General features: G+C 39.8%; 1 protein-coding gene across 4 annotated transcripts in view; it reads right to left on the bottom strand.

Annotated features, from left to right (window-relative positions):
- LOC141008953 (stromal membrane-associated protein 1-like) overlaps nucleotides 1-13234 on the bottom strand; it is a 100923-nt gene that overhangs the window by 66297 nt on the left and 21392 nt on the right. For all 4 annotated transcript variants that reach the window (XM_073481327.1, XM_073481329.1, XM_073481328.1 and 1 more), the window contains one exon: nucleotides 9984-10059. In XM_073481327.1, the coding sequence (XP_073337428.1) occupies nucleotides 9984-10059 (76 nt within the window). The remainder of the gene's footprint in view (nucleotides 1-9983; nucleotides 10060-13234) is intronic.

Here is a 13234-nt window from a genome sequence, read left to right as displayed (position 1 = left end):
GTTTCCCACAATTGTGTCTGAGGGCAGGTGAATCCCTCCTGGTCTCAGGGCAGAAGTTGTCTGAGGGCAGGTGAATCTCTCCTGGTCTCAGGGCAGAAGTTGTCTGAGGGCAGGTGAATCTCTCCTGGTCTCAGGGCAGAAGTTTAATTTTTCTGTTCTCAGGGCAACGTAGTTGGAAAAAAGGGAGTCAACTGTCTCCTCTGGTCTCAGGGCAGAAGTTGCTTTGTAGGATTTTCCTCATGGCTGTTTAGTCTCATCTGGTCCCAGGGCAGAGACCATTGTTTCCCACAATTTTGTCTGAGGGCAGGTGAATCTCTCCTGGTCTCAGGGCAGAAGTTGTCTGAGGGCAGGTGAATCTCTCTTGGTCTCAGGGCAGAAGTCGTATTTTTCTGTTCTCAGGGCAACGTAGTTGGAAAAAAGGGAGTCAACTGTCTCCTCTGGTCTCAGGGCAGAAGTTGTTTTGTAGGATTTTCCTCATGGCTGTTTAGTCTCATCTGGTCCCAGGGCAGAGACCATTGTTTCCCACAATTTTGTCTGAGGGCAGGTGAATCCCTCCTGGTCTCAGGGAAGAAGTTGTCTGAGGGCAGGTGAATCTCTCCTGGTCTCAGGGCAGAAGTCGTATTTTTCTGTTCTCAGGGCAACGTAGTTGGAAAAAAGGGAGTCAACTGTCTCCTCTGGTCTCAGGGCAGAAGTTGTTTTGTAGGATTTTCCTCATGGCTGTTTAGTCTCATCTGGTCCCAGGGCAGAGACCATTGTTTCCCACAATTTTGTCTGAGGGCAGGTGAATCCCTCCTGGTCTCAGAGAAGAAGATGTCAAATTAACAAAATGGCTCCTTGAATGTTGGTTACACCACCTTGACACTTTAGGAAGTTGACTTGACAGACACAATTCCCCAAATTAATTATAATATTCAGAACAATGGTGTTCCATTTATTTTATTCATTATTAAACAACACAAATGTAAGATTATGCCAAATTAGTTGATAGGGTGTTTTATTGAGAATTTCACCTTTTTGAACAAGTTAAACTATTTGGTACAAAGTTTTTACGGTTACACCTCATTGACATTTTTGCCATTATCCCCTGAATATTCTCTGAAAATTGATTAAATCCAGAAATTTTAGATGAGGTCTTCAAAAAGAGAATTTATGCAAGTGATTTGTACGTTTATTTTCAAATTTTAACCTTTTTAAATTCAACTGAACCATATGTCATTGACCCATATAACAAAGCTCTCAAAATCTTTAGACAAAAACACATTTGCTACACATCCAGTAGTTATGGAGCAAAAATAGCCCTCATCTGTAGTAGTGCTTCTGTCGAGCTGATGAATGTCAGTCCAATACTTTCATTTAGAATATCAAACTCTTTCTGGTTGGAAATTGACAATCTAACATGGATAATGCTTTTTGTTATATGCTCTATAATGTCCAATAAAAATTACAGAAAAAAAAAAAAACATCTTTGACTACAAATTCTCCAGTATGTTCACTAGCTAGTGGATAACTGCGGCTGTCTGCTATCTAGGGCTGAGTGTGTCTTTTACAGTGAGTTTTTAGAGCTTTTTTGCTGGAAAAAAGATGCATGAGTGGTGAGAGTGAACATTGAATTCAAAGACCTGACAGCTTAACAATGAGATGGAGCTCAGTATAAAGCTCTGTAAAGCCAAGGCAGGCTGCAGATTCAGCTGATAATTATCTGTAGCTCATCTCTACAACATTGTTGTAAAAATACAGAATATAGCTCCTATAAATTTTAAAACCAGGTTTTCATCTCCTCAGGTTGCATTCATTCATTTATTTTTCTTTCTGACACTTGTAGGATGTGCAACGAGCGTTATTATAAGTTAGTAAACAATTGCCTGTCTACATAACAAAACAGAGATCAATATTTGATAAGATCGATCATATTATACCTGACATGGACAAGGAATGGTAAAACTTTTTGGGAAATACTTACTAATACTAATTTCCCTTTTGCCAATAGTGAGATGAGGTGGCCGATATCATTCAATACATCTGTGTGTGAAGCTGCAGCCAAGAAGCAATTAGCTTTATTTAATGGCTCTGTCCAAAATGAATCTCTTATAAACATATAAAGCTCATAATAGCTCTAATAGTTCATATGCTGTTGGTATAATATGTTCGTTTAATCCATACATAAACATTTCCTCTTGCTTTAGGAGATACAACATGTTAATAAGTAAGCTTAAAGTTACTGATAAGCATACTTTTGAAATGTGGACAGAGCCACGCTAGCTGCTTTACCACTGCTTTCAGGCTTTATGCTAAGCTAAGCTAACCGCCTACCAGATCCAGCTCCATACTTCATCTCACTCAAAATAAGAACTAGACTAACTTGTATTTCTGTATCTCTCAAAGTGTTTAACAAATCCTTTGGAACAATCATCACTCACTTTTAGCTTGTTTTAGTCTTCATCAGCTCCTGAGAGAAGTATGTCTCTGTTTGATAGATGCTCTACTATGTTCCCCGGCGAGTTGCTAATTTTGTTTGCTTTGTCCTGGGCAGATAGTGCAGAGTGGGTTTATTGGAGCTTTTTCACAAACCCCCCCCAAAAAACTGATAAACCCATCACTCACAAAGAGAGCAGAAAACAGGGGCATAAAGCTGAAGGGTTCAGCGATAAAACTTCTGTCGGTTAATCCCTCCGAGGTGTTCTGTTCACATCATGTGATCAATTAATAGAAAGAAAACATTAATTACTGCAGCTTTAATAGTATCTTTGCTTATGCACAGACTTTTCCTTGTATAAGATGTTAGCGAGCCAAGCTCAATATGCATTTCTCCACTGCCACCAACAGAGATGATCACAGTGCCAGATGGACAGAGAAACTAAATGGATGGCGACAGGAGGGAGTAGGGAGATACAGGAGGAGAAAGTCAAGAAAAGATAATTCCCAAAACCACATTTGCATGTATATTACTGCTTTTATGTGCAGGAGCCTCAAGAGAATTCGCAGCAAGTAAGCATGTTTTTGTTTTTTTATAGATGGTGAATAGCCTGGCTTATGCATGCAAATACAATCTATCATGAAAGCAGGCCACTACTAATAAATGAACACACACATTCTTCAATAATGACTTGCCATTTTCAATCGGTCTTCAAAATCAATACCAATCCAATCTAACAAAAATCCCATCAGCTGCTCAACCACAGAAGTTGTCAAATCTTTCCCGCCTGTAATGAGACATGTCAGTTAACAGATTTAACTAAACAGTTCTGATGCTAGCTCGGCCTCGTCTTTATCACTTCCTCGTTTATTCTTTGCCATCTGGCTGTTCGCTGCCTTTCTGCATGCACCATAGCTTCAGCTACTTCCCTAAAGATTTCTGCCTTGTCTTCACTTACTGCCTCTCCACACGACAGCCGAACAGATTCATTATTTTATATATATATATATACATTCACATGCACACAACCTCACAAATGGAGGTCGAACTGATAGCCCAAAAGAAGGACATAGAACATATAAAAGGATCTCTGCAAGAGTGCATAATAAATGGCTCTTTAGTTATTAAAGGGGAGGGGGCAAAATGTTGTCTGTTGTCAAATATGTTTACAAGTTACGTGCCTTTTTGTTAGAAGCCACTGCCACACCCCCTTATAGCCAACTGGCATGGGCAGTTAATCAGCTGTCCTTTGGCTCATGACCAACCTTTTCCATAAAATCTTGTGCAAGTCTGTGAATCCATTCGGAGGTTATGCAGTCAGCAGGTGGACAACGGTTTCTTTTTATACCACATAGGGTTTTTAAGTCACACAGATCCTCGCAGAGCCACATGGCTACACAATAAATATACTTTGAGACACAGTAGGAATGCAGATCTGTGATTGGACTGTATGAGAGTCCTGTTGTGGGTTGCTCATAAAATATACCCGTTCTTAGCGTCTAAGTTACTAATAAAACCAGCCAGAGAGGAATGAATTGTCAGATAGAGGTGACATCATTACCATCTTCCTCCCCTCCTCCTCCCCTCTCTCTAAACCACCTCAGGGTGGAAACTAACATGGACTGTGTCTTACTGAGGGCAGAACAGAAGAATGTTTTCTCCATTTTTCATCTTTCTCCATTTCCATCCTCTCTCCCTCCGCAACTGTTAAGGCATCAAACGACTGCTTGCTCTTGTTGCCTGTGGTGGTGAAAGGAGCGCAGCAGAGATGTGAATTCAGAGCATTTTCCATCCCCTACTTATACAGTCGATGTCTTTCAGGTTTTTTTTTTTTTTTTTTCTCTCAAAACTTCCTCCTCTTCCGACTTTGATGCTGCCGGAGATGTCGACACAGCACTAAACAGGCGCAGATGGGCTGATGATGAAGATAAAGAGAAAAGAGACTGGAGGGTAAGAAGGAGGAGTGAAAGGAATACAGAGGAGGGGGCGCAGAATGATAAAGAGTGGATAGATAACAAGAGGAGTGGTGCGAACTGGGTGAAGGAGGGTGAACAGAGGTTGAACAGATATTAGGATTTGGAGATAGAAGTGTCTGGCTATCTGCTGTGGAGACTACTGATAGTGAGACGGAAAGATGGTTAACATCTTAACTGAAATTTGTCCGCTGGGCGGACCTTTAACAGCTTCATTTGTACTCTTACAGAGGACACTCGCTGAGGAAAGTAGAACAGCTACACAGAGACTAATAAAACAAGAGTTATGGAGACAGAGAGGTGACTTTTGATGTTTAAGCTGCAATGTAACTCCAAAGTGCTCTAAAAGAACACTGAGTGATGGTCAACTGAACGACCTTGAGCTATATTTTTCAACATGGTTACAGTAGGTAGGTATCACACACTATATGCCTTCAATCTAAAATGCATCCACTATGGAATTAGATATAATTTACTGACAAAAAGGATTAGCAGGAAATATATACACTTGATGCACTCTTTCCCCAGTAAGCGCCAAACTAAGTTGCAAGCCCTGTTTTTCTTTATTTGCATATTTGTGTTTTACATATAGACTAGAAAATAAAAAGCTTTATGTATTAAACCAGACGGTATTATTTATTCAGTTCATGTTACTGGAATAACCTCCATCAGCAGATTCGCCCACAACGTCAATCTGCACTGAACATTTCTCAAGACAAAAAAGTCAACTGTGAGGCTGTTATTAGGCACAATGGTGCTATGCATCTTGACATTTAGCAAGCAAAATGTTTACCAATGTTTACCTTTTAGTTTAGCATGTTAGCTAGCTAGCACTTAACAAAAAGCAGTAGGGGCTGATGGGAGAGTCAGTTTTGCAGGTCATTTATCTAAATACTGGACAATTTTTGATAAATGATGGCACTAGATGAAGAGACAGGTAATCACAAAAGTGATTACAATGCATCCTGAGGGGGAACATCATCGCGTGTGCCAAATTTCATGGCAATCCCATCCTATAGCTGTTGAAGCATCAACTGAAGGGGTCGCCAAAGTTATATCACCCGGGAACCATGCATGATTGTACAAAATTGTGCGCCAGTTGTGGATGTTAATATAGTTGAAGTTGTTGAAGTTGTTGAGATGTTTCAGTCTCGATCAAAATGGTGAAATGACCAGCTGACTGAAGCTGCCATTGTTAGAGTCATGCTGCTAGCATGGCAAAAACACAACTGCACCAAAGAGAAATCTGTGTGCTCCTGTTCAACAAAATAAAAAAGTGACCTTAGCCAAACCATGTAGCTCTTCTGCCGTCCACTGACATCAGAATAAAATAAGTTAGCGGAAGGAAAAAGTTAAGTAGGCTGCCACAGCTGGCTACAGGAAGACACAGAATGCTGTGGACACAGCGGACAGGACGTCTCTATGACTAACACAGGCAAATAAGGTTGGAAGTCAGCAAAGTCTTCCTCCAGGGTGACTGTGCTGCTGTCTTGTGACATTTTTAGGGCAATCACTGGGCTCATCACAGAGGGGCTGCGAGATGAACTCTGATGTCTTGTTGATTCCAGTAACATTGAAATAATGCGTGGTCCATATACTGTTATAAGACGCACATACACCCACTAATTCACTCATGGCAGAACAATGGGCTCATGCTGCATGGGCAATGGAAATGGAGTGGGTGCACTCATGTACTCCACTGCGAACAATGTACCGCAAGCTGTCCATTACAAAACAACACTGTCTTATATGCACTACAACTTGCAGTCCATGTCTGCATCAGTAAAGCTTTTTGAATTTAAGTTATGGTTGTCGCGGTGACTTTTATTTTCCCACCAACTAATAATAATAATAATAATAACTGATAATAAGTAACTAACTACTAATAATCTCAATACAGGACTTTGTAAAGCAAAGAAGAGGTGCACCAAAATTGTGATTTAAATGTGGCAACATCTCATAAAATAAAAGGTACATTAGATGAATAATTGTAGCAGGTGACATCTTCCATTACTTGTTACCAGCTCCAAACTAGAACACAATAACAACAGTGGTGAAACGTGTGGAATGTAATCAAAATGTCTCCTCGGAGTTAAATGCATTTTTTCTTGGACAACCGGAATAGGAATGATCATTTCTATAAGGAATACTTCATGCCTTTAATCCAATTTCAGCTAACTGTATCACATTACAGTATTAACTCTGACCATATCCAGTTTGCATCTGCCAATGTCATCCAAACATGTTGGTTAAACAAGTGCAGTACAGTATGATGTAACTACAGTGAAGAGGTACACAACAAGAAAAGCCAAGCCAACTCATTTCTCACCCTCATTCCAATACACACACACACGCACAAACTATAGCTCAGGGTTACTGTAGCCCGCCCTCTCCTCTTCGTTCTCCATCTGCACGAAACTGCTTAAAGTGATAATGAGTTGTTTTTAATAATTAATTTGCATATAAAAGCCGAGCCGTCTGTGTGGGTGGCAGAAACAGATCCTAGATCACAGTCTGGCTGCTGGCAACGCTTCAGAGAAAGCCAGAGAAAACAGGGAGAGGCAGGAGGCGAGAGGAAAAAAAGAAAAAGACAAACTGAGAAAGAGAACGAAGAAGAGAATGTGGGAAACTAAAAGAGGTACAATGAGAGGAAAGAACAGAGAGATGAAATAAAGACGTGCAAAAGGGAGACTGCTGTGAACAAGACATTTTGCATTAATGCAACGCATTTTGTGTTTATGTTTGAGTGTTTTCATCTCCATTTTTCCCACATTTTCTTTCAAAGCTGTTCAGTGGTTTGTGTTTGTGTGCACCTTCTTTCAGTTTGTAGCCTTGCTGGCTTGAGTTGAGTGGGTGTCGGTAAGGATAGAAATGTCCTTGTTGAAATGTAAAACAGGCTCTGGCATTGGATTGTTCTTAATACATTGTTCAGCATTTGGTCTAAGTGCAAGTGTTTGTGTTTTGTAAAACTTTTATACCTCTCTTCAGGGCTCAACGATTACCTCTCGAAATCTCAATTGGAAAAAGATGCATTGATTGTGCTAAATGATTATTGCTTAAATCACTAGAGCAGCAATTTACATTAAGCCTTTGTTAACATCTCTTTAGCTGTAAGAAGACTGTTTGTTTTTTTTCAAAATTGGAAAGTCACTGTACCCTCAACATGATTTTCAAGCTGTTATTTTAAGGTAAAATCTTCACATGGTGTTGCTTTAATTACCAAGTTGACTTTTCTGTGACCGGTTGGAGAATAAAGAACCCTAGGAGGACTTCAAAAGGTCATGACAGGAAAATAACAGGTTTCACTAATAACAGTAATGATAACTCTGTTCTGTTTGAGTGTTGCAGTAGGTTTTGACAGCTTGACAATGAGCCAGCATGCACAAAACCAGGACCCTGAAATCGAACAGCTAAATAGAATTCAGCCATCATTTATTTTGTTGTTTACACCTGTGCTCTTTACTTCTCTGACATGTCAAAATGACTTCCAAGAAAAAGGCGAGATTTCAGCAGATCTTGTTTAATACTTGGTAGGCATTCAGCTATGCAGAAGTTCAAACATAGCCTGTGAGATACACTCATGAGTAATTTATGCATCAAGAATGATGTTTTTTTTTTTAGGATGATTTACGCCAGGAGCACATTGTCCATGACAATATGACACTGTGAAAATGTGATATTTTTGATGAGACTGACATGCAAAGAATACTGTATGAAACATTTATGAGACACTAAAATAGAATACTGAACAGGGATATGAGAAATCATTTGCTTTGAGATTACACTAATGGCAAAGCTGTCAGTATTTCTCAATATTTCCCCACTGTGTAACATTGTAAGCATTGTGTAACATTTTAAACTTCAGCAAATGCGTTTTTATTTTGTGATTATTTAAAGAAAGTGTCTGTAACTGGAATATACTGGGGCAGAACATTGATTTTTACGATGTGTTCACTTGAAATGGGAAATTCAGCTTGCACTGCTTAATTTACCTTGAGCAGAAATGTCTTCCCTTTAAGGGAAACATTGACACTATTTTTTTTATTTTTTTTTATTTTTATTATTCAATATTTTTTTACAACAGTGAGTTTTTCACTTTTTGTTGCAAGTCATAAGCGTCTTTATATCCCATATAATCCAGACACTGCAATAGATGAAATGTCACTCTCATGTTTTCATTACAGTAAATTAAGTTGCTTTGAGGCAAGTCTATGAGTCTATGTCTATGACAACAGTGACAGTCATTGAAAACAAAACCTGAAGTAACAAAGGAAAGATTGGGATTGAAACATTTGTATTTGAAAAAGTTATACTGGCACTGATACAAATGAATCATGGCACTGAAATAAATTATATTGAAAAAATAAACACAAACATTCAAACTTACACTACATATAAGTCTGGACTTTGCAACTTATCAAAGTGGGGAGTTTAATGCGAAACTAACCAGCCACAATCTAGCACTGGTGAACAGGCTCCACTTTGAATTGCAGCCTGTTTAATTGTTCAGCTCTACCTCACATATAGTACAGCCAGGACCAATGAGTAAAATTGCTCAGGAGTGTTAATGGTCCATTTTTGTAGGAACCATGAACATGAACACACACGCGCACACACATTTTGGTGAGTGTACACGCTACCTTGTATATCTCACTGTATAGAACCATCCCACTCACTGAAACTCTGAAAAACACACACCTCACACAGTTAATCTCACTGGAAACGAGACAAGGAGATGTGCCCCCACACACATATACACCTACACTATCACATCCTTTCTCTCCAATCATCCACACGAAACAAGGTTCAGTCTTGACACTGACACATACATACACAGACATCTCGACTCACTGATAAAGACCTGTATCAGAAGATAAAAGTATTTTTGAAAGGTTATTCTCTTGCTGTTTGCACCAACTCTTCAGTATCAGATTCAATAAGATTGTTGTTTGGGCTGAAATCAGGGTCGGAAGGGATTTTGATGCCTTTCCACACATTTAAGCTTAGAAAGCATTACTGGTGTGATAGACTGAAGTGCAGAGAAGGTCAGGGACTGTAAAAATACAAACTTTACAGGCCTGATGAGTGATAATGGATGCCAACCATGAGGCCTTGGCACAGACAAGTTAGTGCTGGAACTCATTCAAATGTCTTGTGTAAGAAAATGAAGCCAAATATGATAAGTAGCACATTTCAAATGTTAACACAACAGCAGCCAAAACAATGCGCACACTCTTTGATGTAGCTTCTGATCATTCATAATGAAATCTCCTAAAATAAAAGCTTGTGTATGCAGGTACTTGCTACTGTTTTTTCAATAGTAAGGAAAAGCACTTGGTAGCCTTTCAACAAAAAAGGAAACCATAAGTAAGCTAAAGGGACAGAAAAGCTGTCAGTTTGCATTTCAGTTGGTTTATGTCTGTAGCAGATACTGGCATCAAACAGCCTTACATCAACATCTGCAACGAACAGCAACTGATGAACACGTTCATGAAATGGCCTCCAACCATGGCAGCCCTGTACACAGTTCTGACAATGACATGGACTGACAGGCCAAAACTCAAAATGTAAAAACAAGAAGTGACACTGATACTCACTGGAGCTGTAGCCACGGCCTCCTTGTCGTAGTACTTTTTCCTCTCGTACTTGTCCCTGATGAACACTTCCACCGCTCTGAAGGTTGGGATTAAGGACTCAAATACTGCACAAAAATATCCAAATATCCATTATACACACATGCAGTACATACAGTATGCTAAAATGATCAAAATGCTGAAAGAAAACATTGTCCACAAACTTTGCTTTCCTGATTTTAGTGTTAGATACTGCTGGCATTAGCAAAAAGAAGTGATTAGGGAGGTTGCCAGGTCGAATTTCTGGATAAGGTTAGAAATATAGGTGGAGTATGAGACATTATGACTGTCCTTCAAAGTAAAGCATGATCACAGTACGTGCACTGAGAAAAAAATATTAAATGTTCCAACCCAAACCATGATCTTTCCCTAAACTATCCCAAAGACTCTTTAAGCCTAAACTGACCAAACCTTGATCAAGGCAGCAAAAGATCAGGAACAGGTCATATGAATCAAATGTGTCACAGTGATTTGTAACAGTTTCAGAAGGTACTGTTCTTGCCAATCAGGTCAAAAAAGTTTAAGTTTTAAATGCAATGAGCAACAATGTCTTTTGTTGTCTAGTTTAGAGGAAGAGAAACTTTACACTCCCTATACTGGATAACTACTGCTAACTCAATTAGTCTTAAAGTGGGTTTTAAAGGTCCCATATTATGCTCATTTTCAGGTTCATACTTTTACTTTGGATGCCTACCAGAAAAAAACAACAACATATTTTTCTCATACTGTCCATTGCAGTACCACCCTCTGTCTTAACGCTCTGTTTTAGTGCCTCTCTTTTTAAGGCCCCTCTCCGGAAAAGCCCAGTCTGCTCTGATTGGTCAGCTCTCACAGGCCTGAGCAGGCACCGCCCACTGTGTTTCCACACTTTCTATAATATGGGACATTTAAAGCAAATCCCAAATGGCTTCAAATATAAAATCAAATTCAATGTTCTGAAAAATGTGCAATATTAAGCATCAACACATGCACGCCAATTACATCACTTGCCCAAATTAAACAAGTATTTAACTCACTGGTGTTAAAGTCTATGAATTTGAGCTGTCCTCCAAGGTGTGTTTGGAAGACAGTTAACCTTTGATAAAAATGTGTTAAACTACTTAGAAGAATGGTATAATCCAGAAACCACCCCTGATAGATACATGGGTTGTATCTCCATGCCTAATGGTATAACTGACATTGCTACTATTGTTGAGATATCCGAGTGATGGATCAGTAAACTTTTGGCAGATAATTCTATTAAAAAAAAAAAAGCACTCTCAACCTCACACCCACATACTCAAACTGAAACACTCCCAACACGCCGCCAGTACACCCAGGCAATACATCAGCACTAATCCCAACTCTCTTATCTCCCTATTTCAGCAGCGACGCTTCTGTCGGATCGAGTAATAGACTTCAAAAGATTGAAAAATGATGACCACACGCATGACTCAAGCTACGAGATAGGCTGGAAGTGGAAGGCTGCTCGAGCTGCATCTCAAACACAGCGCTGATTTATTACTGTTGACTAGAAACATCAGAGCAGATAGGATCCTACACTACAAGACTGAGCACAGCACTAAAAGAGTGTAGTGGATCAAAGTGTGCCAAATGACATTGTGGTTATGTACATACAACCACAAAGGAGGAGGATGAAGTCGGATGGTACAACAATGAAGCACCTACAAAACAGACCAAATGGACCAGAGAGGCTGACATATGGGCCCGCCGCCGACCTTTAACATAAATTATATCCAGTCCAGTCGGTCCTGTCCAGCTCTGATGAGATGGATATCCTACAGTTGAAGTGATTTCATATTTATTACACCGTATATAAGATTGTCCTGGTTAACAACAGGAATAATGCTGATATATGATGTATGTCTATGGCTCCTTAGAGCTAAGTTGAGCCGGTTGAGTGGAATTGGCCAAATTACTGACTGAGGGTTTCATTGTGGGATTTATAAGATGTGAATACGGAATAAAATTATATACCTGAACCAGCAGACTCAGAGAGGTTGTCATTTCCACTGCCCTCCACTCAGTCTTCACACACCTTGAACATAACAGCTAAATAAGAATGCTGCTTGATTTCAGCTCAGCATGAAAATGATTGGCAAACTAACATTTGTTGCTTGGGTACCACACTCAATCCAATATCCAATTATGCAAGATCCAATTGCAAAAAGACCTCAGAGAGATCAGATTGGCAGTCACACCTCCTCCAATCCAGTGCTCAACCCCCCCCCACAGGGTTGTGTGTTAAGCCCCCTCCTGCTCACACTGTTGAGTTGTGAGTCTGTTGTCAAGTCTTTGGATGACATCGACATCAATCGTGCAGAGTGGTGCACAGTTAGCAACCTGTTGCATCAAGGAGATAAAGACACACTCCTGTCTACATCAGTGAAGCTGAGGTGAAGCAGGTCAACAGTTTTTATGTTCCTGGCAACCACATCACAGAGAACCTGTCATAGTCATCGCACATCTCTACCATGATAAAGAAAGATCAGAAGCTACTGTACTTTTTTAAAAAGCATATAAAAACAAAATTCATATGCCAGGTCCTTCTCAACTTTTACAGACGAGCAATTGAAATCATCTTGATTGTAAACATCACAAACTGGCATGCGGTGTCCACGGCCAATGACAGGAAGGGGCCGTGGACTCGTGATTAAAACCACCCAGACCATCATTGGTACCCATCTACCAAGCAACAGTGATATTGGTGGAGAGAGGTGTCTGCACAGAACTCATAGGATACTAAAAGACAACACCCACCCCAGCCACAGTGTGTTGACCCTGCAGCCATCTGGCAAAAGATACAGAAGTATCCACTGCCGTACCACCAGACTACAAAGCAGCTTTTTTCCTCTGGCTGTGAGACTCCTAAATTCTTCCTCTACACTCAGTAGGACTACAACTTGCATTTCATTGTGTTGTAAAACAGTAAAATACACCTTGAATCTTGACTTCCAAGGGGTTAAGAAGTACATCAACTGTACTGTACCTCTGTTTTGCTGTTATATCAACAACAAACAGTCCTTGATGTTGAAACTTTCCTGTAGCTGACAAAAGAGCAATCAAGGGTCAATCAATGTGATGATTTAATTTGATATGATTTGATTTGACATGCACCTTCTAAAAAATGTAGCTTCACATCGGGGCCACAGCAGCTACAGACACACCACAAGAATCTTGCGCTGCTTGTGTTTTCTTTAACGTGTTTGATGCCA

Source organism: Pagrus major, chromosome 15 (assembly GCF_040436345.1).
Source record: "Pagrus major chromosome 15, Pma_NU_1.0".
Classification (NCBI taxonomy): Eukaryota; Metazoa; Chordata; class Actinopteri; order Spariformes; family Sparidae; genus Pagrus; species Pagrus major.
This window is presented reverse-complemented; position numbering and strand designations above follow the sequence as displayed.